Here is a 27,454-nt window from a genome sequence, read left to right on the forward strand (position 1 = left end):
AGGTTGGGGACATATTGTAAATTTTGTGGTCACTTTAATGTTTAACCACATTACAAGCATTTCCTAAAACTTAACCACGTCCTGTGAGTCTAAACACAAGTTTAATAATGTTGTTGTGGCCACTACAAGTGGATGTTTAACACTATGTCAACATTTTACTCAAAACTTCACTGTCAAGTTTTTTGTGACTTGCTAATGAATAAACGTTTAACTCCCAGTTTATTGGCTGCTTGTGCTTTAAACCTTCAAGTGACGGCAGAGAATGAAGTCAAGCCCCAGCACTGATGTTGTCGCCAGGCCACCATCAGGATCTGCTGCTTCGCCCCAGTCTCCAGTCCAGCCAGTCCAACCCTCAGTCTCTAGTCCAGCAGCACCATAGCCAGTTATCAAGCCTCAACGATGACGTTGTCAAGACTTATCCACGTCAACCACAGGCGTCAGCCCCACCTTAACCTTAGAGCACTTTAGTCTTATTCTTGGTACGAGTGGTTCAGCCACTTGTACCAGGACCACTCATGCTCCTGTTCCTGCCTGTTGTGGTGCCCCTGCCAAGACCACGTCAGCTTCTGTCTGCCTGCAAGATCAGCTGCCTGAGAATGTACAGCTGTCTGCCTGCCTCTGAGGGCGCTCACTGGAAAAGCCACATGGCTGCTCACCTGAGGGACTCCCAAACAGTCCCAGCTTCCAGCTTGCCTTCAGTAAGGGTCTGGTTCCCCTGCTCATCTGCAAGGTCACCCTCCCTGTTCACCTGCCGGCCTGTCCTGGAGGATGGAGTACTGCACATCCAGCTTGTCTTAGGAGCCACCCACCAGATTGACTCCTGATCCCTGCTCACCTTTGGCAACTACCTCCAGAACCTCTTTTGCTTGGGCCAGCCTCCTGAGACTCTTGGATTCGCTGATTGTCTTTAGGCGGGCCTTTCCGGACTCTGGTTTCCTGCACTCCCAAGATATTAGAGTATTTTTAACTTCATTAAAGTCTATTTTCCTCTTCCCCTCAGTCCATTTTTAACTCAGCATGAAGCAGCCAAACGTCATTCATGCTTCTAGAAGTTTTATTTATACGTTTCAGTTTCCAGACCATATATTTTCCAGACACAAAGGCAGGAAATATGTGCAATAACATGCACGAGGCATCTACAGTAGAAAGACACACAGTGGTGCAGAAAGTTTTAACTATAAATATTCATGACACAGCTTCAAAAAAATGTTTGAAATGAGCAAATAAAGAAAACGGAGCAGACACAAAATAGAGTTAATGTTGAAGCTTCATAACATATAAATTTGGATTCAAACTTTAACAGGTTCCTCCTGGTCTGACGCAGGACGACGGAGCTCCAGGCGAAGGTTTTGCTTTAGGTGCCCGAGGCTGGTTGAAGAAATTAAAGACGTAAAGTTAAATTCATGCATGGGCACAAGAACACACACACGTTTATATGGAAATATGCTTCCGCTGTTGCTTCATTTAAATGTACTTCGTGCTCTTCCTTCTCTTTCTTATCACTGAATGTAGGATGAGTTTACAAGGTGAGAAGAAAAGTTAAAATAAAAGTCTGAAATGACATTTTTCATATGTCGGTTTTACTTCATCCTGAACATAACAGATAAAAAAAAAAGTTAAATCACGTTTTTCTTCCTGCTTCCTTTCACTTTATCTTTAATGATAATCTGACTTTCCCCTACAGCCCTGTGGGGACACAGTAATGCAGCAGCAGTTTTCTAGGTAGTGACTAATCTGCACTAAATAAATAAACAGATTGATCATGTAAAAGAACCTGGATCTGGTCATAGTCAGAGGTGATGTTGCACATGGTCAGATCGGTGTAGGTGTGTTCCCCCCTCAGCTCCATCTCCTGAGGACATACAGTTTATTTGTTCAAACTTATTTATATGTGTTGATATTTAGTTGTGGTGGAACTAGAATTAAAGCATATTGGGCGTAGATATTGGTTAGTGTGAGAGTAGCATTAGACAGACACTGAAAGAGTGGCTTTACTTTAACATGTGACTGATTTACAGCTGCAGAACAAAAAGCTGCGTCTGATGTGAATGACCCAGAATCAGAGAAAGCAATAAAATAACATTTGTTTTGCACTGTTTTCACATTATTTACCTAAAACATCTTTGTGTCTCAGCTTCTCCGCACTTTAGTTTTTCAGTGTATTGATATGTGCCTTTAAAAACATTGCAGCCATCAGCCTTTTAGCCTTAGTCATCCTGCAGCAGTTGAGCAGAGAGGATGAGGATGGAGACGAGACTATGACTACGCTGTGACGTCCTTATCAGATCTATAGCTCTGTGTCTGTCTGTCACTTTCTCTCTTTGAGTCAAAAACACACCCTGCTTACCTTCAGTCTCCTGGAAAGTCTTGAGAGGAGGAAAAGAAAGAAGCAGAGAAGGAATGTTAGCAAAGTGTATGTGGAGTTTCACAAGTTATTTATTCTCTTATCAATCCAATAGTAAGAAAACCTGTTTCCAGGCTGCTCCAAAACACTTTCTGGACAAAGAGTTGTGGAGGAGGAAATAAGAAGGTTAAAACTGCATGATACACAAAACTATAATTACACCTTTGATACTTGTACACGCCCACGACGACAGTGATGATGTAGAGGACTAAGACCACACCACATATGATGTAGGGAAGAACCATCAAACACTCACTGCCTGAAACAGAAAACAGGTTATTAGGAGCTGGGAAACTGAAAAGACTTTTTTGTTTTTACAGGAAATGTTTGTTGGTGTTTTCCCCATATTTTCACTCGATGATGCATTTCTTGAGTTGTTTTGCAATGAAGTTCTTTTTTGTGGTTTACTTCCTTCTTTTCTTTGTTTCTTTCCTTTTCCAGACAATCTGGACAACAAGGACAAATGTGGACGTTTACTCTGCACATCCTCATGAACACAGGATCACCGATGTGGTGCATTCTGGTCTATCGACGCTTCTCTGGGCTTTAACATGAGCACTTTCTCTCATAGGTCTATGTCTCTGCAGACTAACAAGCATTGGTGTATATTTATTGCATTTTCATGTGTTTTAGTTAATAGCAAATATACCACCCAACAACCAGAAACAGTTGCTGTGTATGTTACTGTAGATTTTAAACGTACAGAGCACCAGGGAAAGAGCACTATCATCATCGAGTTTCAAAAATTAAACGGTTCACTCAAAGTTTACCTGTGGTAACTTCCAGAGACACCGGGTTGGACCTCTGAGAGCCCCTCGGGGTCTGAGCTTCACACAGATACACCCCGCTGTCGGACCAGTTGACCTGCAGGGTCAGCATGTCTCCCTCACCCATCTTATTCAGCTGTGATGATGACAGAGGTGAGGGTGAATTAAGTAGGAGCTGTTTATCAAACCCAGGTCTGTCTCTGTTGTACAACAATTCCTGAATTCCACTTTGGTGAACATACAGAGATGGACCTGCATAATATACTACAAGGCCAAAAAATAGGGAAACACCCACAAGATCCTTTTTTCATCCAAAGGTCCAAAACTAAACTTGACAGGGGTATTTTACACTCAAAGCCCCACACAGTACAGGTGACACAGTACAAAGTACAAGACAATTGTCGCTCACTTTTCCGCTGTCGTCTCTGTACCAGGTGTAGCTGCTCACAGGCGGGTTGGCGTCACTGGAACATTTGAACGTCACAGTGCGGCCTTCAGAAACGGGACGAGACGTGCTGACGGTGGCCACAGTGAATCTCGGAGCATCTGTGGGTGAACACAGTGATTTCTGGTAAGGTTTGGAAAAATAAGTCAATCGGATATATTTATATCTGACACATATTTGATCTATATACTGATGCAGGTACAAGAACATTTAACTAGAACACTTAGGTTCTAGTAAATATACAGCATACAAAGGTGTATGTTTGTGTAATATTGTGTACATTTACTCATTCAAAATACCGAATGCAGGACTTTTACTTGTAACTGAATATTTATCCACTGTGGTATTAGTACTTTTACTACAATGAAAGACACTGCTACATGCAGTACAATGGCACTTTGTGTCATGTTCGCAGCTTAGAACCGGTTCATTACTTCCTCCATCACCAAGTTGAGACAAGTTCAGCTGACTGGTTGCAGAAATACTTCAGTCTGTGCACAGAAAATCCCCGTCAGACGGAGTCATGTTGAAACAGGTCAGCTGTGCTCATAACGGTGTCTAACCAACATCAGCGTAATGAGCAATAAATCAATGTCAGAGGAAGGAAGAGCCTGATAGAAGTGTTGAAATACTACCTCAGAAGTACCAGTTGAGTAAAAGTCCTGCACCCCCGAAGTCAAAGCATCATCAGCAAATGTGTTTAAGCTTCCAATTATAAGAGTACTCAGCAGAAAATGATTATTATTGTGACATTATAAGTTAATATCAGTATGAAAGTAGCTATTTACTATTTACAGCTGACTGAGCTGAGTTTGGTACTTTAGTCCGGTGGTGAGAGGAAAGAAATAAAATCTAGGTTTTGATACACAAGTGTCACCCAGACCTGGTTTACAGAAGGAAAATTAATTGTATTGAATTGTAAATGTAAATAAAGTGTTCAAGTAACTGTAGAAACTACAAAAAGTACAGTATTTTCATAATAGTGTAGAAGTGTAAAATACTATAGCACAAAGTACAAGTACTTCAAAGGTTTCCTCAGGTTTGTCTAAGGTGTAGTAAAGTGTGTGTATAAACAGCTTAATGCCCATTAAGAGTAAATTGTTCTAAACTCTTTCACTTTTCCACCTTCAGGACTTTTTTAAAGAATCTGTTTTGTTTGAGCAGGTTTTGATATCAGGGCTGTCATTTTCTTCTTCTTCAGCAGGGGTCACTGTGGCCTTATTTCTCCCCCTGCCTGGTTCCCTCTGATGCAGACAAACACTGAGTGTCTCACAGAGCACGCGGACTCTCTGGGTTGCTGCAGACGACCTGGTGCTGCCCCCTTTCGTCAGCGGGTAGGAAACAGAACAGGCGATGGTCTGGTTGTGATGGTCAGCCGTGGCGATGAAAGTCAGCGTGGACGTCATGGTCACCTGCCTGTCCATGTTCTGTTTTTACACAGAAAAGAGCAAAAACACCTAAATTACTGCAAAACTTAAAAATAACTCAAATGGGCTTGAGAACTGAATAAAATATATATATATCACCTGAAGCATCTCTGTCTCCTCTTGCCTGGAGCTGTCCTGGGGGAGCCAGGTGAGGGAGGGGGGCAGGCTGGAGCAGGGCACTGGGACTGAGCACTGCAGCCTCACCTGGTCTCCCTCTGCCACCTGACTCACAAAGTTCAGCAATGGGGGCAACGGGTCTGTTGTTGGAGGACACAGACATCACGTTAGAGTTTTTTATTTTTTTATTTCCCTGTGTGTGTTTTTGTTCTTTTTAACGTTTTTTACTTTTTTTTTTCTTTTTTAGGTTTTATTTTCTCTGTTTCATCAATATTTCTATTAATGCATGTGCACTCACTCCCAACATCACCTACTTTACACGGGCTGGTGGCCCAACATCTTGTAATGTCAGATATTTCATTGAAAGACCTAAAAGTTAACATCATGGTGGTGCAAGAGGAAAAGTCTGAGGGAGTCGACCTCTAGTGAGCATGAATGCTGAACAAAAGGTCGTCGATTCATCCGTCCTGAATAAAATTTATCTCATTATCCAATTTTGAGATGTTTCAGTCCAACTAAGGGCAGAGAAACACAACAAGCCAAGAGCAAAGAACAAACCGACAAAGGTCTAATGTTTGGTCACTGAAAAGTGTCACTTGAACCCACCACACAGACTCCAGTACCCTAACCCTGGTGAGAGGAAATACCTCTCTACACCAGCAGGGGGCAGTAGTCTGTGCTGGTTATTCAAAAAGGGATAGAAGACCTATATTCCAGATATACAAAGTCTAACCAAAGCAGCGTTTGCTGACCATTTTCACACCACAGACGGTTTATAGCTGCTTCTAGTTCAGAACATGTCTGAGAAGAAGCTGCAGGTGGAGCAGCTGTTGGCAGGACTTGGTCTTTGGAAGAAATGGAGGAGAAAAATAAGGAGAAATGGGTGAGATTTGCTCCACTATGAGCCCTGGGGGTCAAATAACCCAGGGTCAAATATTTGCATACTTTTGAGACCACAGTCAGCATGTTCTGCTGTTTTTGATGCATCCATACCTGACTGAACCGTAATTCTGACCCCATCGGTGAAGCTGAACTTGAGGCTGTTCGGACAGTCCAGCCTAAAGAAGTACATGTCGTTGTAGTCCTTTGGGAAGCTGTAGAACATTGTTGTGCAGTTCTTCTTCGTTAAGTCCCCGACTACTTTCCCCTAAAAGAGTTTTAAGAGCAATGCCAGTTTTATTATAAAGTCTTATAAAGGCCAGAACCTCCCACATACATTGAGCATGTCAGGCTCAGGTTAAAGAAATGGTGTAGTGGACATGTGGGATGACGTGGACTCATTCCAGAGTAATCACACACAGCAAGTATAAAATGGCAAGATGTGAGTGCTGATGTTTGTCACACTCACTTTTTTGACAATTTCACTTTACAAATGACAATCTAGTGATTCTGTATGAACTTTATGGCCAACACAAACCAGCTGTTGTCAGAAATGATAAAGTCAAATGATTTAACGTTTCAAAGATTTGCATGTAACAAGATAAAGAAAAATCACGTTTAAGCCTTTAATCCTTTTAGGTAACGTATTTATTTATTGGCTGCTTTTAATTATTTTACTGGTTTGATGTTGTTTTTTTAGAGGCCACAGCTTTAATCAAGTTGTTTGACAGGAGATGAGGGAAAAATGAAAAACCTACATGGATGATGTTAGTGAAAGGGTTGTGTGAATTTAAGACGACATCACCAAACACGTTTCCTTTCCTCCAAACACCACTCTTGGAGCAGTTTAGCAAATTTGCTTCGTGCTCAGCAGGGATCTCGAAGAGACACAGGACTGTGACACAGGAGTTACTGATACCCATGATGCTTTGGGGCAGCGTCACATCCCAGGTTCCACAAAAGACGCCTGAGGGGGCAAAATTCAAGTCTGACACAGAGCAGAACATGTTGTCTACCAGAGTTTTTCTCCTTCATATTCATTCATCTTCATTTTAATACTTTACATCCCAGAACATGGTGGAACATTAAGTATTAGTACTACTTCACTGTATTTTAGAAATATTTTCTTGCTGCACTTCATCTGACAGCTTTGCTTACGGAACAGTTTACATGGTAAGTATAAGAAAAGTTAAGAATGAATCATTAAACCATAAACTTATAACAAGAAAATTCTCTCAATATGATTAATCAAGAATAATAATAATCTGATGACATAATGGAGCATATATTAATAATACACATGCAGTGTGTTTGTACTTTTAATACTTTAAGCATATTTTCCTGATTATACTATAAATACTCAGTGCAAGATTTCCTTTTTTACAGTATAGTATTAATCATTTTACTAAAGTATAAGATCTGAATACTTCACCAGTGCTGGCTGGAAAAAAAAATTCTGTATTTGTGTAAATGTCTATGATGTAGAAAATCAGGGAAGTACTGACCTTGCATCACAGTGATGAGCAAAGTTACAGTCACAAGAACAACACCCATCTCAGCTGGAGGAGATGAAGCACAAGCACAAACAGATGAGTCAAAACAAATAGAATTAAATTTACATTTAATGAGAAAACAATTACTGCTGCTCATTTTAGCCCATAACAGAATGCACAGTTTTGTGAATAACTAAAACTAATGATTTCAGACCAAGGTCTGCAGTGCTTTCAACCCACAGCCAAAACAAACTGCAACAGCTGAAAAATAAAATTAAGATATTAAGGAAACTGTGAAAAAGCCAAAGAAAAACATTGACTCATTACTTAGCATCATTTATGTTAGTTTCCAAACATCCTGACTCAACCAACAAATGTAAATTTAGTAGTACGGAAACGTTACATTTAAACAACATGTACTTCAGTTATTTGCTCAGGTTAAAACAGTTTTGTGATCGCACACACTTACATATACTGTGTCTTCACCTGTCAGACGACTCATCCAAAGTAAACCTGTGTGGACCCAGTGTGAAAAAAGGAAGTGCTGGAGTCAGGAACTGTACTGAGCATCCGTTTGGGTTAAAGCAGGGAAAGTTGTGAAATTTGTAAAAATAGCGTCTGTTGAAATCTTGACCTGTTGTGTTAGAAAAGTCACATCTTAGTTAGTTTGTCTATTAAACTGTCTGTAAATGGAAACGCTCTACAATGGATGTTGTCAAAGTTTAGAGCGTTGTTGACCTAATTACAGGGGTTAGGGGTACGTGGGCGAGTTATAACCAGAGTTCGTTTCAGGGTTAGAAGATGACGACCCAGATTAGATGCCTGCAGGATTAGATGATGTGATCTTGATTATACATGTAAGTACTTGTAGACTGGACTGAAAGCAGGAATAGTAAAACAAATAGTAATGTGCAGGCTTTACTTTATGATGTTATTTGAATGTTGGGGGTTTACACACATTCCTATTAAAGAGGCAATGAAATTTGATTTTGCAGTTTATAAAGATGTCAACACGTATATTTGCATCATCATTTTGCAGCTTCTGGGTTGTGTGTGCTGATATGGCAGCCCAGTACTCTGTCCCCGACCCTGCCACTTCCGGCAAGATGTTCATGAACTACCAGGGACTGGCCAGCTACCTGTCCAGATAACAGCATAGCAAGAACAAAACAGAAAATATAGACAAGTTATGACGAAAAAGAGCAAAACATGAAACAGCTGAATGAAACATACAATTTAAAATGCTAAGAAGTGAGAACATATTCTTAGCAGACACCATTCAGTTTTGTGCAAGGAATCAGCTAATTTGCTTAGGACTTAAACATTGTCCGTGAACTTGGTAAAACCAGAAGTAAAAAAAGAAAAATAAAAAAGACTAAAGGAAACTTATGTGTGTACACATTCTGCCTGGAGTTGGATTCTCTGGACTTTACCTGTGAAGCAGCAGCTGAGGAGAGTCCAGATGAGGACGGAGATCAGAGTCATGTTTTAGATGAGGAGGATTTCTGTGGTTTCTGTTGTCATTTAACAAAATAAGACAATACAATTTAAAACAAAATTAATAAAAAATTCACTGCATAAAAAAAAAAAACAACAGTAGCAACAATAAAAGAAAAACAACATGCAGGTGTAAAAATGATTATCCACATTCAAAGTCCCCACTCATCAAGTACAGTAAGGAGACTTATTTCAAAGCCTGAGAAAACAGGAACCTTTTAGACTCTAAATCTATGGGGAGCTTATTCCAAGGTTTAGTTGCATAATAGTTAAAAGTAGCTTCCTCATGCTTCGCTGTGGGCTTCAGGTTAATTAGCAAATTATGATTCTGTGATCTCAGGCTTCGTGTTCCTGTGTATCTCACTAAGACGTCTCTTAGATAATGAGCTTCAAGATCATACAATGCTTTAACAGTCAACAATGCGCTGTATAGTCTTATAGTTCTAAAAGAGACAGGCAACCAGTGCAAAGTCTGAAGAACTGGAGTAACATGTTCTGTTTTCCTAGTTCCTAGTTCTTCTTTAGATTGTAAAAGGCTGAATTAGTTATGGATTTAACATGATTATAAAAATTCATATCAGAGTCCAACCAAACAACAGGTTTTCCACTTTGGTATTACTCAGTATCATCAGCATGATTGTGGTATTCAACTTTATATTCAACATTGATGGACGTGTGTAAAGATTAAAAATAAGTCCAAGTATTGAACCCTGTGGGACCCCATAGGCTAAACTGGTTGAAGAGAAATTATAACGAGCAAGAGAGACAAAATATTTTCTATCTTGAAGATATGATTTCAACCAGTCCAATACCATCCTCAGACCAACCAAGGTTTCAAGTCTATCTAGAAGGATGGTGTGGCCCACTGTGGTAAATGCAGCCCACAGATCTAGTCAAATAAGGTTTGATGTTTTACCTGCATCAGTATTTGGATGTATATCATTCACTATTTTGATCAGGGCTGTTTCCGTGCTATAGTGCTTCATGAAACCAGACTGAAATAGATCATGAGAAAGGGACAGTGAGCATATTCTGATGTATATTAGGAGGTCATCAGCATAAAAGCTGATTTTGTGATGCTGTAAATTAGGATATATTAAAAGTCTAAAGACAAAAAAACAATGTCTAATGATGTCTAGTAAGCACATACAGAATATTCAGTAGTTATTCTACAGACTCTCTTTAACTGATGTGTGTCAGTGAACTGTATCAGTCTCTGCAGTAGTTTCCAGCTGCAGCAGTCAGTTCAGTTTCTGTTCAGTCTGACTGAGGGAGGTTTTTGTATGACTGTTTTTCACTGTGTGAACACCCACTGATTGTTAATGTAGTGAAAACTCTGACAGTAATAAACTGCTGCATCTTCAGCCTGGACTCCACTGATGGTCAGAGTGAAGTCAGAGTTTGATCCACTGCCTGTAAAACGACCTGGAGTCCCTGATTCTCGAGTGTTAGCACCATAAATGAGCAGTTTAGGAGTTTCTCCATCTCTCTGTTGGTACCAGGCTAAACAATGTTTACTGCTGTAAACATAAACATCTTGACTGATCTTACATCTGATGGTGACAGAGCCTTCCAGAGCAGAGCTCACTGCTCCAGGCTGAGTCACTGTGTACTGGCCTCTGGACTCTGAGGACACACAGACAAAAACATAAAGCAGCCTCATGGTTTTGTCGGCTTCATTTCACAGCGACGGATGTTCATAGAGGAGAGGAGTTGGATTCTCTGGACTTTACCTGTGAAGCAGCAGCAGAGGAGAGTCCAGATGAGGACGGAGATCAGAGTCATGTTTTTGATGAGGAGGATTTCTGTGGCTTCTGTTGTCATGAAGGACAGCTGTCAGTCATCCAGTGTTCAACTCTCAGGACTATAAACTGTCCCAGAGCACTGGAGCATGGTGCTGCTGATGCAAAGTGGCTCTCTATGGAAATGTTCTGACTGAGTCCAACAGGGACTTGGATCACTCTGATCAGGCTGCTGATCAATGAATAAACAGATCTGTCAGTTCAGGACTAAGCAAATTACTTTTTTTTTTTTTTAAAGATTTTTTCAGGCATTTCTGCCTTTATTGATAGGACAGTGGAGAGAGACAGGAAATCAGAAGACATGCAGGTTATTTTTGTGACAGCTGGCCCGGGAGTCAAACCGGCATCCCCTGGATTCATGTACGGGCAAGCTACCACTACGCCACCGAAGCAAATTACTTTAAGGTGGATTTGGATGCACTGAAGAATTTACCAAGGAGAAGATCTGTCTGTGTTGTATTTTAGTTTCAGGGATGGTCATATCTCAGTCTTAAACGTACAATAAAAATTTAAATCATGTTTGGTCAGACACACTTTTTCAAGAAAGTAAGTACATTCTTTGCTAATGTTTTCAGTTTCAAAGTCAGAGAGTCATGTCTACAGTGAGAGGTTTTTGTACACTGACTTGTTTAAATCAGTGTGGGACATGTTTGGTGGAAAAACCAGACTGGTTTAACTGACATAACCACAAAAAGGTTCTTGCGTCAACATTTTTATCTTTCGTACTGAAACCTGCCTGTTGCCATGGTTCAGCAGTGATGCCTGCCTGTTGCCATGGTTACTGAGCTCAAAGAGGGAAATCAAACGCTGAAGACCAGTTTCATACAAACTCCCAGTTTCTCTACAATTATTTCTGTCTGCCTGCAGTGGGTCGACTGGCCCGCAACCTGACGGTGCTGGAGGCCTTTTGTCCTAAACACCGAGACAGAGTAAAACTAGTATTGGAGTAAAACCAATAGCAGAGTCCCAGTGAGGCAGATCAGAACTAGGGACACTCGTCTCTCCTCAGTTCCACTGTGACAGGACTCTGGGAGCCCTTGGTGGCTTCACAGATCACATTTCCATAGAGAGCCACTTTGTATCAGCAGAACCATGCTCCAGTGCTCTGGGACAGTTTATAGTCCTGAGAGTTGAACGCTGGATGACTGACAGCTGTCCTTCATGACAACAGAAGCCACAGAAATCCTCCTCATCAAAAACATGACTCTGATCTCCGTCCTCATCTGGACTCTCCTCTGCTGCTGCTTCACAGGTAAAGTCCAGAGAATCCAACTCCTCTCCTCTATGAACATCCGTTGCTGTGAAATGAAGCCGACAAAACCATGAGGCTGCTTTACGTTTTTGTTTCTGTGTCCTCAGAGTCCAGTGGCCAGGTCACAGTGACTCAGCCTGGAGCAGTGAGCTCTGCTCTGGGAGGCTCCGTCACCATCAGATGTAAGACCAGTCAGGATGTTTATGTTTGGAGCAATTACCATCATTTAGCCTGGTACCAACAGAGAGATGGAGAAAGTCCTAAACTGCTCATTTATGCTGCTAGCACTCGAGAATCAGGGACTCCAGATCGTTTTACAGGCAGTGGATCAAACTCTGACTTCACTCTGACCATCAGTGGAGTCCAGGCTAAAGATGCAGCAGTTTATTACTGTCAGAGCCATCACTACATCAACAGTCAGGGTGTGTTCTCACAGTGAAAAATGGTCATACAAAAACCTCCCTCAGTCATACTGAACAGAAACTGAACTGACTGCTGCAGCTGGAAAGTACTGCAGAGACTGATACAGTTCACTGAAACACATCAGTTAAACAGAGTCTATAGAACTCAATGAAACTTAAATTTATGTATCTATCACCCATATCCTGTCAAAGACATCTCAAGATATTTAGCAAAATAAGAAAATACAATTTAAAACAAAATTAATACAAAATTCACTGCATAAAAAAACATCAGTAGCAACAATAACAGAAAAATAACATGCAGGTGTAAAAATGATTATCCACATTCAAAGTCCCCACTCAACAAGTACAGTAAGGAGACTTATTTCAAAGCCTGAGAAAACAGGAACCTTTTAGACTAAATATATGGGGAGCTTATTCCAAGGTTTAGTTGTGAAATAGTTAAAAGTAGCTTCCTCATGCTTCGCTGTGGGCTTCAGGTTAATTAGAAAATTATGATTCTGTGATCTCAGGCTTCATTTTCCTGTGTATCTCACTAAAAAGTCTCTTAGATAATGAGCTCAAAGATGCTTTAACAGTCAACAATATACTATAATCCTATAGTCAGTCCTAAAGAGACAGGTAACCAGTGCAAAGTCTGAAGAACTGGAGTAACATGTTCTTTTTTCCTAGTTCTTGTTAAAACTTTGCTGCACTTTGTACAAGTTGAAGTTGTTTGATTGACTTTCCATGAAGTCCAGTTAAAATACTGTTACAGGGGTCATGTTGTGTGGTGACAAAGGCATAAGTGAGTCTCACATAATTATGTGTGGACATTAAGTCTCCGAGCCTGGTAAGTTTCTTTAGATTGTAAAAGGCTGAATTAGTTATGGATTTAACATGATTATAAAAATTCATATCAGAGTCCAACCAAACTCCAACATTCTCAACACAGGTATTGCCATTTTAGAGTTGCTGGGAAATAGAAAGTTGAAGTATTAATCTACTACTTTGTTTACAAATACATTGACTGCAGTTTTCCTTGATCAGTTGGAGAAAGTTTGATTTCATCCGTAAATTTATACAAGAACCTTCATAAATGGTCTAGCAGGGCATTATCAATCACTCAGGATGACAGATTGATTTCAGTATCATCAGCATGATTGTGGTATTCAACATTATAGTCATGAATGATGGAAGCATATAAAGACTAAAAAGAAGCCCAAGTATTGAACCCTGTGGGACCCCATACACCAGGCAAGAGAGACAAAATATTTTCTATCTTGAAGATATGATTTGAACCAGTCCAATACCATCCCCATAGACCTACCAAGTTTTCAAGTCTATCTAGAAGGATGGTGTGGCCCACTGTGGCAAATGCAGCTGACAGATTTAATAAAATATGGATTGTTGTTTTACCTGCATCAGTATTTAGATGTATATTTCTCACATTGATCAGGGCTGTTTCTGTGCTATAGTGCTTCGTGAAACCAGACTGAAATAGATCATGAGTATTATGTCTGTCTAAATAGTCCTTCAGCTGGGCATTAACCAATTTTTAAATAATGTCAATATCAGAAATGGGTTATTAGTTATTTTAAAATGATGGATCGAAATGACTTCTTTTCAAAAGAGTTTCCACCATAGCTGTTTTGAAAAAATTAGGAGAAACATCAGTTGAGAGTGAAGTGTTTATAATAAGATGTGCAATGTGACAACTGAAAAGCCTAAAAAGCCAGATACATGTTTACAGGTATATGCAGGTCTTATAGTCACTAAATGTAGTGAATATGTTTAAAAGAGTTGTCTAGAAATTAAATGAAAACAAATATAAAAAGTAAGAAAGTAAATGGAGACAGAGTTTTGTAAATAAGTCAGACAAGAAAAAAAATTTTCTAAACTTTAAATTAATCCGTATTTAGTTTAGCATAAAGGGAAATACTTGAAATTACTTCAACTTAGTGACATTTGAATTATAGGCCAAGTGAGGAGACAGAAAACTGCCTTTATCTAGTGATTCTATAACAAACTGAGAAAGGGACAATGAGCATATTCTGATGAATATTAGGAGGTCATCAGCATAAAAGCTGATTTTGTGATGCTGTAAATTTGGATATATTAAATACCTAAAGAGAAACAAACTATGTCAAATGATGTCACGTAAGCACATACAGAATATTCAGTAGTTGCTCTATAGACTCTGTTTAACTGATGTGTTTCAATGAACTGTATCAGTCTCTGCAGTAGTTGTACTGCAGTCAGTTCACTTTCTGTTCAGTCTGACTGAGGGAGGTTTTTGTACGACCATTTTTCACTGTGTCAACAACCACTGACTGTTGATGTAGTGTTCACTCTGACAGTAATAAACTGCTGCATCTTCAGCCTGGACTCCACTGATGGTCAGAGTGAAGTCAGAGTTTGATCCACTGCCTGTAAAACGATCTGGAGTCCCTGATGCTCGAGTGCTAGCCCAGTAAATGAGCAGTTTAGGACTTTCTCCATCTCTCTGTTGGTACCAGTGTAAATAGCTTCCACCATTAACATTCTGACTGGCCTTACAGCTGATGGTGACGGAGCCTCCCAGAGCAGACCTCACTGCTCCAGGTTGAGTCAGTGTGACCTGGCCTCTGGACTCTGAGGACACACAGACAATAACATAAAGCAGCCTCATGGTTTTGTCGGCTTCATTTCACAGCGACGGATGTTCATAGAGGAGAGGAGTTGGATTCTCTGGACTTTACCTGTGAAGCAGCAGCAGAGGAGAGTCCAGATGAGGACGGAGATCAGAGTCATGTTTTTGATGAGGAGGATTTCTGTGGCTTCTGTTGTCATGAAGGACAGCTGTCAGTCATCCAGTGTTCAACTCTCAGGACTATAAACTGTCCCAGAGCACTGGAGCATGGTGCTGCTGATGCAAAGTGGCTCTCTATGGAAATGTTCTGCCTGAGTCCAACAGGGACTTGGATCACTCTGATCAGGCTGATTATTAATGAAGGACAAACCTTTGGGGAACATTTTCCAAACCTATGTTGCAGGATTTTGGATTTATTTTTCCACAGATATTATCTGGTCAAAATGACTTAATTCTTTTGTACATTTATTGTTGGATTAACTAAGAAAACATTTTCTTTTGAACATAATTTTAAAAATATTCAAAATACTGTATGTGAAGCCATTGTAGTTACGTTTTCATTGCATATGTGGTATAAATTTCTTTTCAACCAGACTGTTTTTGTTGAGTTTGTTTGTTTCAGACTCAGAGAGCCAAGTCTCTGCACTGAGAGGTTTTTGTACGACGCCTCAATCAGTTTGTGTCACTGTGGTTGCCTTTTGGTGGAGGAACCAGCCTGGAAGTTGGAAGTAAGTTTCTGCACAAATACTAATATTGTAAAGTGACATTTTAAATTCTGTTATTAATGTTTCTGTCTGATCAAACTTTCATTTATATTTGTAATTTGTTTAGTATTTATGGTTTTATTCCACCTCCTTCATGAAGGTGAACTCAGAGCAGTTTGATTCAAAGTTGCTCAAATTTAAACCACTTCAACTCTAAAAACACTGAAACTTTAATTCTACTTTAAAATGATTGAAGATTATTTTAAAATTTCCATCTTAACTATTATTATAATAACTTTAATTTGAATTGAATTGAATTTGGACTGATAAACGTGAACAGTTTGTTAATGACTGAAATCAACATGAAGTTCATTCAGGTCATTTTCTGTGTTTGTTTCTTTCACTAAATATTTGAATGTAAATATGTTGGATGTTTTTGATGATCCAGTTTTGTATCGTCTGTAGTTTGACATATTTCAGGTCAAACTGTGAGCTGACTGTCTCTGTGCTGATGTGCATGAGAGGTTTGTTAAAGGGAAGTGAAACAATGTGTGAGTCAGTGACTGGTGGAGCAGAAAAACCATCTGACACAAAGTCCTTAAAGGAGAAAATCCACTCTGACACAGGAAAGGTGTCCAGGTGTCTGCTGTTTGATTGACAGCTGTGTGGTACCTGTGCTCTAAGCCGATCGGTGTCTCCTAGGTGATGTCCGTCCCACCCTGACGGTGCTGGGCCCCTCCAGCCAGGAGCTGCAGCAGGGGAAGGCCACGCTCATGTGCCTGGCCAACAAGGGCTTCCCCTCAGACTGGAGTCTGGCCTGGAAGGTGGACGGCAGAAGCAGCAGCAGCTGGGAGGAGAGCAGGAGCCCCGGGGTGCTGGGGAAGGACGGCCGCTACAGCTGGAGCAGCACCCTGAGGCTCCCTGCAGACCAGTGGAGGAAGGTGGGCTCTGTGACTTGTGAGGCCACCCAGGGCTCCCAGAGTCCGGTCACAGAGACACTGAGGAGAGACCAGTGCTCCCAGTCCTGACCTGACTCACTGGGACTCCAATACTGGTTTTATTCTGATTCCAGTTTTACTCTGCTCTCTGCAACTCTGTCTCTTTGTTTAGAATAAAAGATTTCAATAGTGATATTTTTCTGCTCATGGTGACGCTGACACTGTTCACATTTGAAGATAATAAAGTTTGTCTTTGAATCAACAAAGTTTCTCTTCAGATGTCTATTTAAATTCCACAAATATTAACATGCTAGAATATGATCATCAGTTTCTGTTTTTAGACGTAATTCTATAAAAACTATCTGAAGAGATGTTGATCATTTCTCCAAAAACGTCAGAGGAATGGAGATGGAGGTTCTGCTGAGGTTTGAGAGGAGCCTTCGTCAGATGAAAAGCCGGACGCATTCTCTGCTATGGTCCATGAGCAGGACGGTGGCGCGTGTGATTGACAGCTCAGCCTCCTCTCACCAGCCTAAAAGCTTCATATCCCAAAGCCATTTTCTGTCCAGTGATGTTTCAGCAGTGGCCAGTTCAAGCCAACCACCAGACAGTCACATCAGCATCCAGGTGGAGGTCGGAGAGATGGTTGATCCTGGGAAGGAACAGCTGTATTCAGCTCTGCTGGTTCTTTGGTTTCTGGGCTTGAATCAAAATGGACATAAGGTTTATTTCATACACAACAAATTATTTCAGTTGGAATAAACAAACTGTAATTAATATTTTCTAATGTGGTTGGTAACAAGTCTGTTTTCAGATTTAACTTTATTTTACAACCAGACATGTAAAACAAAATACAAAAAAAATAATACTGTGCAGTTGTTTGTGTCTTTCTTTAGGGTAGTCAGGAGAAAATCAGCTTTAGGTGAAATACAGACTAACTCAGTTTTCACAGGTTGATTAACTCAATTGTGATCTCTCATTAAAATACATTATAGCACAAAGCTAAATAAAAGGTAATGTGGGGAAACTATTATTGTTCTTGTTTTTAAATAGTGATTGTATTAATAAGTGAAAAAAGGAAAATGAAGATATTGTGATGTATAATAGGAGGTCATCAGCATAAAAGATGATTTTGGGATAGAGTGAATTAAAAGTTTTTTCAAACGGAAATGACTTGGTTAAAGAAAAGTGTTAAGAGGAACAATTCAAGTATATGTACTGATTCTTTGTAAGCACATACAGCACATTCAGTAGTTGTTCTATAGACTCTGTTTAACTGATGTGTGTCCTCAGTGAACTGTATCAGTCTCTGCAGTAGTTTCCAGCTGCAGCAGTCAGTTCAGTTTCTGTTCAGTCTGACTGAGGGAGGTTTTTGTACGACCATATTTCACTGTGTGAACACCCACTGACTGTTGATATCATGTAAACTCTGACAGTAATAAACTGCTGCATCTTCAGCCTGGACTCCACTGATGGTCAGAGTGAAGTCAGAGTTTGATCCACTGCCTGTAAAACGATCTGGAGTCCCTGATTCTCGAGTGCTAGCCCAGTAAATGAGCAGTTTAGGAGTTTCTCCATCTCTCTGTTGGTACCAGGCTAAATACTGGTAACTCCCAACATAAACATTCTGACTGGTCTTACATCCGATGGTGACGGAGCCTCCCAAAGCAGAGCTCACTGCTCCAGGCTGAGTCACTGTGACCTGGCCTCTGGACTCTGAGGACACAGAGACAAACACTAATACTATGCAAAGTGGCTCTCTATGGAAATGTGATCTGTGAAGCCACCAAGGGTCCTAGAGTTCTGCCACAGTGGAACTGAAGAGACAACAGTGTTCCCAGTCCTGACCTGATTCTCTGGGACTATTGGTTTTACTCTGATTATGGTTTTACTCCGTTCTCCATTCTGCAACTGTGTCTCTGTGTTTAGGATGAAAACACCCAAGCACCATCAGGTTGGGGCCGCTCGACCAACTGCAGGCAGAGAGAACAAATTGTAGAGAAACTGGGAGTGTGTATGAAACTGGTCTTCAGTGTTTGATTTCCCTCTTTGAGCTCAGTAACCATGGCAACAGTCAGGCATCACTGCTGAACCATGGCAACAGGCAGGTTTCAGTACGAAAGATAAAAATGTTGATACAAGAACCTTTTGTTGGTTCTAGCAGTCAAACCAGTCTGTTTTTTCCACTAAACGTGTCTCACACTGATTTAAACAAGTGATTATAGAAAAACCTCTCACTGTAAACAAGGCTCTCTGACTTTGAAACAGAAAAGTTAGTAAAAAATTTTCTGACCAAACATGATTTCAATTTTAATTTAATTTTAAGAAAGTGATATGACCATCTCTGAAACTAAAAGAAAATAGGGGCAGATTTTCTCCTTGGTAATTTCTTCAGTGCATCCAATTTCGCATGAAAGTCATTTGCTAACTAGACAGATCTGTTGATCCATTGATCAGCAGCCTGATCACAGTGATCCAAGTCCCTGGTGGACTCAGAACATTTCCATAGAGAGCCACTTTGCATCAGCAGCACCATGCTCCAGTGCTCTGGGACAGTTTATAGTCCTGAGAGTTGAACACTGGATGACTGACAGCTGTCCTTCATGACAACAGAAGCCACAGAAATCCTCCTCATCAAAAACATGACTCTGATCTCCGTCCTCATCTGGACTCTCCTCTGCTGCTGCTTCACAGGTAAAGTCCAGAGAATCCAGCTCCTCTCCTCTATGAACATCGTCGCTGTGAAATGAAGCCGACAAAACCATGAGGCTTCTTTGTTTTTATGTCTGTGTCCTCAGAGTCCAGAGGCCAGGTCACAGTGACTCAGCCTGGAGCAGTGAGCTCTGCTCTGGGAGGCTCCGTCACCATCAGATGTAAGACCAGTCAGAATGTTCGTGTTTGGAGCAGTTACCAGTATTTACACTGGTACCAACAGAGAGATGGAGAAACTCCTAAACTGCTCATTTATGGTGCTAACAATCGAGTATCAGGGACTCCAGGTCGTTTTACAGGAAGTGGATCAAACTCTGACTTCACTCTGACCATCAGTGGAGTCCAGGATGAAGATGCAGCAGTTTATTACTGTCAGAGTGAACATGGCATCAACAGTCAGGCTGTGTTCACACAGTGAAAAACAGTTGTACAAAAACCTCCCTCAGTCAGACTGAACAGAAACTGAACTGACTGCAGTACAACTACTGCAGAGACTGATACAGTTCACTGACACACATCAGTTAAACAGTCTATAGAACAACTACTGTATACTGTAGACTACAGAACTCAGCGCAACTGAAATTTATGTATATATCACCCATATCCTGTCAAAAACATCTCAAAGTACTTAAACAATTTAAAACAAAATTAATACAAAATTCACTGCATAAAAAAACATCTGTATAGCAACAATAAAAGAAAAACAACATGCAGGTGTAAAAATGATTATCCACATTCAAAGTCCCCACTCTTTAAGTACAGTAAGGAGACTTATTTCAACGCCTGAGAGAACAGGAACCTTTTAGCCTCTAAATCTATGGGGAGCTTATTCAAAGATTTAGTTGCATAATAGCTAAAAGTAGCTTCCTCATGCTTCGCTGTGGGCTTCAGGTTAATTAGCAAACTATAATTCTGTGATCTCAGGCTTTGTTTTCATGTTTTTCTCACTAATGAGTCTTTTAGATAATTAGGTCCAAGATCATACAATGCTTTAACAGTCACCAATATAACGTAATCCTATAGTCAGTTCTAAAAGAGACAGGCAGCCAGTCCAAAGTCTGAAGAACTGGAGTAACGTTCAGTTTTCCTAGATCTTGTTAAAACTTTTTTACACTTTGTAAATGTTGAAGCCATTTGATTGACTTTCCATGAAGACCAGTTAAAATACTGTTACAGGGGTCATGTTGTGTGGTGACAAAGGCATAAATGAGTCTCTCAAAATTATGTGTGGACTTCAAGACCCTGAGCCTGGTACATTTCTTTAGATTGTAAAAGGCTGTATTAGTTATGGATTTAATGGGATTATTCATTTATTAAAATTCATATCAGAGTCCAACCAACCTCTAAGAGTCTCCATTTTAGAGTTGCTGGGAAATACTGCTTTGTTTACAAATACATTGACTTCAGTTTTTTCCTTGATCAGTTGGAGAAAGTTTGATTTCATCCATAAGTTTATACAAGAACATTCATAAATGGTCTAGCAGGGCATTACCAATCACTGAGAAGGAAAGATAGATCTTAGAATCATTAGCATGATTGTGGTATTCAACATTATAGTCACGAATGATGGAAGCATATAAAGACTAAAAAGAAGCCCAAGTATTGAACCCTGTGGGACCCCATACACCGGGCTGATGGAAGAAGAATTATAACGAGCAAGAGAGGCAAAATATTTTCTATCTTGAAGATATGATTTGAACCAGTCCAATACCACCCCCATAAACAAACCAAGTTTTTAAGTCTACCTAGAAGGATGGTGTGGCCCACTGTGTCAAATGCAGCTGACAGATTTAGTAAAATAAGGATCGTTGTTTTACCTGCATCAGTATTTAGATGTACACTCCCCTCCAGAAGTATTGGGACAGTGAGGCCCATTCCTCCATTTTTGCTGTAGACTGAAAACATTTGGGTTTGAATTCACCCATTTCCATGTGAGCAAAAGTATTGGAACATGTGATTGACAGGTGTGTTTTGTTGCCTGGGTGTGTCCTATAACATTAACTATTCAAACAACATATAGTGCCGAATGTTGACGCTCAGTTTCAGATTTGGGTTTTACCTGTGCAGACTGCATTTATAGTTAGAGGTGTAACCAACATGAAAACCACAGAGCTGTCTATGGGTGAAAGACAAGCAAATGTGAAGCTGAGAGAAGATGGAAAATCAATCAGAGCCACTGCACAAACAATGGCAACAGCCAGTATTTGGAATGTCCAGAAGAAGAAAGAAACCATTGGTGTATTAAGTAACGGACACAGGTAGACCAAAGAAAACAGCAGCAGTTGACGACAGAAACACTGTGAGAGCTGTAAAAAAAGACCCTAAAGTAACAGTTTGTGACATCAGCAACAACCTCCAGAGGGCTGAAGTGAGGGTATCACAATCTACTGTTTGCAGAAGACTTCATGAACAAAATTATAGAGGCTACACCAGAAGATGTAAACCACTCATTAGCAAGAAGCATAGGAAGGCCAGGCTGGAATTTGCCAAAAATTACAGAGACGAACCTCAAAAATTCTGGGACAAAGTTTTATAGACTGATGGGACAAAGATTAACCTTTACCAAAGTGATGGCTAAAGTCTGGAGAAAGAAAGGATCTGCTCATGATCCCAAACATACAAGCTCATCTGTGAAACAGTGGAGGTAATGTGATGGCTTGGGCTTGCATGGCTTCTTCTGGGACAGGCATTGATGATGTACCACATGATGGCAACAGCAAAATGAACTCAGACGTCTACAGAAACATTTTGGCTGCTAAGTTAAAGAAAGATGCAACCAAACTGATTGGGAGATCCTTCATCATACAGCAAGATAATGAGCCAAAACAACAAAGGAGTTCATCAGGGGCAAGACGTGGAAGGTTTTAGACTGGCTAAGTCAATCTCCAGACATCGTGCTGCTTCCTGAAACCAGACTTCTTTTCAAAAGACTTTTCACCACAGCTGTTTTTACAAAATTAGGAAAAACACCAGTTGAAAGTGAAATGTTTACAATAGGATGTGCAATGTGAGAGTTGAGAAGCTTCAAAGCCAGATACACGTTTACAGGTAAATGCAGGTGTTATTCACTACATTTAGAAACTATATGTTTAAAAGAGTTGTCTGGAAATGAAACGAAAACAAATATAAAAAGTAAGAAAGTAAATGGGGACAGAGGTTTGTAAACATTTGACGTCACATAAGAAAAAACAGTTCGTCTTAAATTGATCTGTATTTATTTTGGCATAAAGAGAAATACTTGAAACTATTTTAGTTTGGTGACATTTAAATTATAGGACAACTTAGGAGGCAGAAAACTGCCTTTGTCTAGTGATCCTAAAACATAGTGAGAAAGGGACAATGAGCATATTGTGATGTATATTAGCAGGTCATCAGCATAAAAGCTGATTTTGTGATAGTGTGAATTCAAAGATGCTTTGGGATTTTCAAATGGAAATAAACTGGTTAAATAAAAGTGCAAAGGGAAACAATTATATGTACTGATTCTTTCTCAGCACATACAGCATATACAGTAGTTGATCTATAGACTGTTTAACTGATGTGTGTCAGTGAACTGTATCAGTCTCTGCAGTAGTTTCCAGCTGCAGCAGTCAGTTCAGTTTCTGTTCAGTCTGACTGAGGGAGGTTTTTGTATGACCATTTTTCACTGTGTCAACACATCCTGACTGTTGATGTGGTGTTTACTCTGACAGTAATAAACTGCTGCATCTTCAGCCTGGACTCCACTGATGGTCAGAGTGAAGTCAGAGTATGATCCACTGCCTGTAAAACGATCTGGAGTCCATGATGCTCGAGTGCTAGCCTCATAAATGAGCAGTTTAGGACTTTCTCCATCTCTCTGTTGGTACCAGGCTAAGATATGGTAACCGCTCCAAACATAAACATCCTGACTGGTCTTACATCTGATGGTGACGGAGCCTCCCAGAGCAGAGCTCACTGCTCCAGGCTGAGTCACTGTGTACTGGCCTCTGGACTCTGAGGACACAGAGACAAAAACATAAAGCAGGCTCATGGTTTTGTCGGCTTCATTTCACAGCGACGAATGTTCATAGAGGAGAGGAGTTGGATTCTCTGGACTTTACCTGTGAAGCAGCAGCAGAGGAGAGTCCAGATGAGGACAGAGATCAGAGTCATGTTTTTGATGAGGAGGATTTCTGTGGCTTCTGTTGTCATGAAGGACAGCTGTCAGTCATCCAGTGTTCAACTCTCAGGACTATAAACTGTCCCAGAGCACTGGAGCATGGTGCTGCTGATGCAAAGTGGCTCTCTATGGAAATGTTCTGCAGGGACTTGGATCACTCTGATCAGGCTGATTATTAATGGATCAATCACTTTATCACATTATTGATTAGGAATGTGTTGATTTGTTTGGTGGATGTTTTTCCTAAATATCTGTTTTGAATGAATGAATGATGGTGCATGTGCAACATTTAGTTTGAATTCAAGACATTAAAAATCTACTAAATAATCAACAAATGAATTAATTTGGGTGTTTTCTGGAGCTCAGTTTTAGTTCATGTTCATAACAGCAGCTGTGTTTTACAGACTGTTTTTGTTGACTGTTTGTTTCAGACTCAGAGAGCCGTGTCTCTGCACTGAGAGGTTTTTGTACGACGCCTCAATCAGTTTGTATCACTGTGGTTGACTTTCGGTGGAGGAACCAGACTGGAAGTTAACTGTAAGTACATTTGACTTCAAGATTCATTCAAATTAAAAGTTTTGACTATTTTTATTGAATAAAATCAGACTTTCCTTTAATATTTTGGCTGATAATTAAAATGTAATGTTGAAGTGAATGTTACAGACGTCACTGTGTTACTGATACAATTCTGTCTGATGAAGAAACTCTGATGTTGCTCTCTGAAATTTTCATTTGGACAGTTTGTACATTTTAATATGTAGTTTTTACAAAGAAACATTTATTTATTGAAGACAATATTCTGGTTTTTAATTTGTCCTGTTTTGTTTTCAAACTTGGACTGAAAGAAAATCGACTTCATTGATTTGTGTGTAATAAGGAACAAACTTCAGCCAAACAAATCTGCCACAATAAGTTGGAGAAATTCAAATCATTGCATGTGTTTTTCCTGAAGCTTCATTCAGGACTGAACAGTTTAATATCAGGTCAAATCCTCCCAGTATCTGATGAACATCATAACCTGACCCGAGCTAATTGAACTACTTGCTGTATTAGTACGATTAATATTAGAGCTGGGAAACATTTCAGCATTAAAAACTCTGTGAGCAGTGGAATCTGTGCTCATGGTCCAGCAGTGATGCCTGTGTAAATGAGACCTTCTCTTATGAGATTTGGTTTGAACTAAAACATGTGGAGGATCAAATAAAAGCCTCACACTCTGGCTTCAGTGCAGCATTTGGATCCTTGAACACTGATGTTGAAGTTTGTTCATGAAACTAAAGAGTTTCCTGCTTGAAGCTGTTTATCTTTAGCACCGAAACCTGCCTGTTGCCACGGTTCAGCAGTGATGCCTGTCTGTTGCCATGGTTACTGAGCTCAGAGAGGGAAACGAAACGCCGAAGACCAGTTTTGTCCGACGTGAGGAAGACCAGCAGAACCAGCAGCCTCCTCTGCTGGAACCAACAGGGTGGAGTTTGTTTTCTCTGTGTATGAGCTGTCTTCATATTGTCTCTGTCTCCTCCTCCAGTGGGTCGAGTGGTCCCCAACCTGACGGTGCTGGGCCCCTCCAGCCAGGAGCTGCAGCAGGGGAAGGCCACGCTCATGTGCCTGGCCAACAAGGGCTTCCCCTCAGACTGGAGTCTGACCTGGAAGGTGGACGGCAGCAGCAGCAGCAGCAGCCAGGAGGAGAGCAGGAGCCCCGGGGTGCTGGGGAAGGACGGCCGCTACAGCTGGAGCAGCACCCTGAGGCTCCCTGCAGACCAGTGGGGGAAGGTGGGCTCTGTGACCTGTGAGGCCACCCAGGGCTCCCAGAGTCCGGTCACAGAGACACTGACGAGAGACCAGTGTTCATAGTCCCGATCTGACTCTGGAACTCTGCTACTGGTTTTACTCTGCTACTGGTTTTACTCTGATTCTGGTTTTACTCTGTAACTGTTCTCAGTCTTTGTTCTGCAGCTCTGTCTCCCTCTGGTTCCCTCCCTCCTTCTCTAGTTTCATGTTTTATCTATAACGTTTTTGTGCTTGTTACAATTTGAATCATCACAGTAAATAAACATTATTTCATCAAATGACTTGTTTTCTTGTAATAGTGACACAAAATAATGTTTCTGTCCCAATAGTTTTATTCAACTCAGAGAAATTCAAATGTTTAGACGTCATTGGTGGAAACTCTCAGGTTGAAATTCATTTACAAAGTCATCAAATCTGCCAAGACTGAATCATTGATTTGATCAGAATCATAGAATATGATCAGTTTATTAGATAAGATCAATTGAATTATTCCCATGTCCCATGAGTCACAGCGTGGCTGTGATTGTATAGACCTACATTAACATGGCCTACCCCAGTAAAACAGTTACTATTCATTGCAGCAATAGCTCCAAGATAAAAACTATTGTTGAGTCTTTTTGTTCTTGCTTCAAACGTCCTCTACCCTCTGGCTGAAGGCAGCAGCTCAAACAGATGTTTACCTGGTGCCAGATGTTCCTCGTGATACTCTGCTCCCTTTTCAAGCTGCCGGACCAGTCTAGATGTTCCACAGAGGGTCCGGGGCAGCCGGGACTTTTCTGGGCCGTATTCAAGACTCTCTGGAGAACTTTATTTCTCTGTGACTGTGCAGCTGACAAACCACACACACATGCAGTAGGTCAGTGTGCTTTTAGTTGCACAGCGATAAAAGGACACCAGCAGTTTTTCAGGCAGGTAGTTTTTCCTGAGAATCCTCCAAAAAGACATTTGCTGGTTCACTGTCTTTGCTATAATCAACCATCACTAACTTTAGCTCAGACTGAGAAGTTTCCTGGGAAATGAATGAACCACATATTCATCCAGGATCAACTAAAGTGTTAATGTGCACAGCTGACGTTAATGTGTTTGTTCTGTTTTATTGGTCAGAACAACAATGTGAAGTCTGAGTAATGTGTCAGTCATTTATGTTCCAAGTTTATGTAGACAGCAGGAGTTTTCATTTATTCATAGCTACGACTGAAGGAAGAGAGTAGTGGGATACAATACACTCATAGACATGAATGGAAAAACTGTGTGTGTCCTCAGTGAACTGTATCAGTCTCTGCAGTAGTTTCCAGCTGCAGCAGTCAGTTCAGTTTCTGTTCAGTCTGACTGAGGGAGGTTTTTGTACGACCATTTTTCACTGTGTGAACACGTACTGACTGTTGATGTAGTGTGCACTCTGACAGTAATAAACTGCTGCATCTTCAGCCTGGACTCCACTGATGGTCAGAGTGAAGTCAGAGTTTGATCCACTGCCTGTAAAACGATCTGGAGTCCCTGATTCTCGAGTGCTAGCAAAGTAAAGGAGCAGTTTAGGAGTTTCTCCAGCTCTCTGTTGGTACCAGGCAAAGAGATGGTCGCTGCCCCATGTACGAACATCCTGACTGGTCTTACATCTGATGGTGACGGAGCCTCCCAGAGCTGAGCTCACTGCTCCAGGCTGAGTCACTGTGACCTGGCCTCTGGACTCTGAGGACACAGAGACAAAAACTTAAAGCAGCCTCATGGTTTTGTCGGCTTCATTTCACAGCGACGGATGTTCATAGAGGAGAGGAGTTGGATTCTCTGGACTTTACCTGTGAAGCAGCAGCAGAGGAGAGTCCAGATGAGTACGGCGATCAGAGTCATGTTTTTGATGAGGAGGATTTCTGTGGCTTCTGTTGTCATGAAGGACAGCTGTCAGTCATCCAGTGTTCAACTCTCAGGACTATAAACTGTCCCAGAGCACTGGAGCATGGTGCTGCTGATGCAAAGTGGCTCTCTATGGAAATGTTATGACTGAATCCAACAGGCACTTGGATCACTCTGATCAGGCTGATTATTCATGGATCAGTC

The 27,454-nt window shown here is 40.7% G+C and overlaps 1 protein-coding gene and 2 gene segments (V, D, J or C); 2 read left to right on the top strand and 1 right to left on the bottom strand.

The window, feature by feature from the left end:
* Positions 1 to 129: 129 nt before the first annotated feature.
* On the bottom strand, positions 130 to 8,314 carry LOC113126858 (myelin-associated glycoprotein-like). 2 transcript variants are annotated; one of them, XM_026301056.2, is made up of 12 exons: positions 8,002 to 8,314; positions 7,545 to 7,598; positions 6,798 to 7,006; positions 6,154 to 6,307; positions 5,143 to 5,300; positions 4,890 to 5,043; positions 3,581 to 3,717; positions 3,175 to 3,307; positions 2,567 to 2,663; positions 2,348 to 2,366; positions 1,775 to 1,852; positions 130 to 1,368 (listed from the first exon to the last, which is right to left on the bottom strand). In XM_026301056.2, exons 2-12 carry the CDS (start codon positions 7,591 to 7,593, stop codon positions 1,297 to 1,299), a joined length of 1,260 nt encoding a protein of 419 aa, XP_026156841.1. In that variant the 5' UTR covers positions 7,594 to 7,598; positions 8,002 to 8,314; the 3' UTR covers positions 130 to 1,296. The 2 variants fall into 2 exon arrangements, with proteins under 2 accessions (XP_026156841.1, XP_026156842.1); XM_026301057.2 differs by lacking the exons at positions 130 to 1,368; positions 1,775 to 1,852 and having other exon boundaries at positions 1,893 to 2,366; positions 2,565 to 2,663; positions 8,002 to 8,311.
* A 3,717-nt stretch (positions 8,315 to 12,031) lies between these two features.
* Positions 12,032 to 17,020, top strand: LOC113126874 (Ig kappa chain V-III region MOPC 63-like). The segment is given in 5 exon segments: positions 12,032 to 12,083; positions 12,191 to 12,509; positions 13,535 to 13,539; positions 15,812 to 15,844; positions 16,523 to 17,020. Coding segments are annotated over 5 exon segments (735 nt in total).
* A 2,380-nt stretch (positions 17,021 to 19,400) lies between these two features.
* On the top strand, positions 19,401 to 25,677 carry LOC113126873 (Ig kappa chain V-III region MOPC 63-like). The segment is given in 4 exon segments: positions 19,401 to 19,452; positions 19,557 to 19,879; positions 24,115 to 24,148; positions 25,137 to 25,677. Coding segments are annotated over 4 exon segments (735 nt in total).
* Positions 25,678 to 27,454: the final 1,777 nt, after the last annotated feature.

The sequence above is a fragment of the Mastacembelus armatus genome, chromosome 11 (genome assembly GCF_900324485.2).
Source record: "Mastacembelus armatus chromosome 11, fMasArm1.2, whole genome shotgun sequence".
Taxonomy (NCBI): Eukaryota; Metazoa; Chordata; class Actinopteri; order Synbranchiformes; family Mastacembelidae; genus Mastacembelus; species Mastacembelus armatus.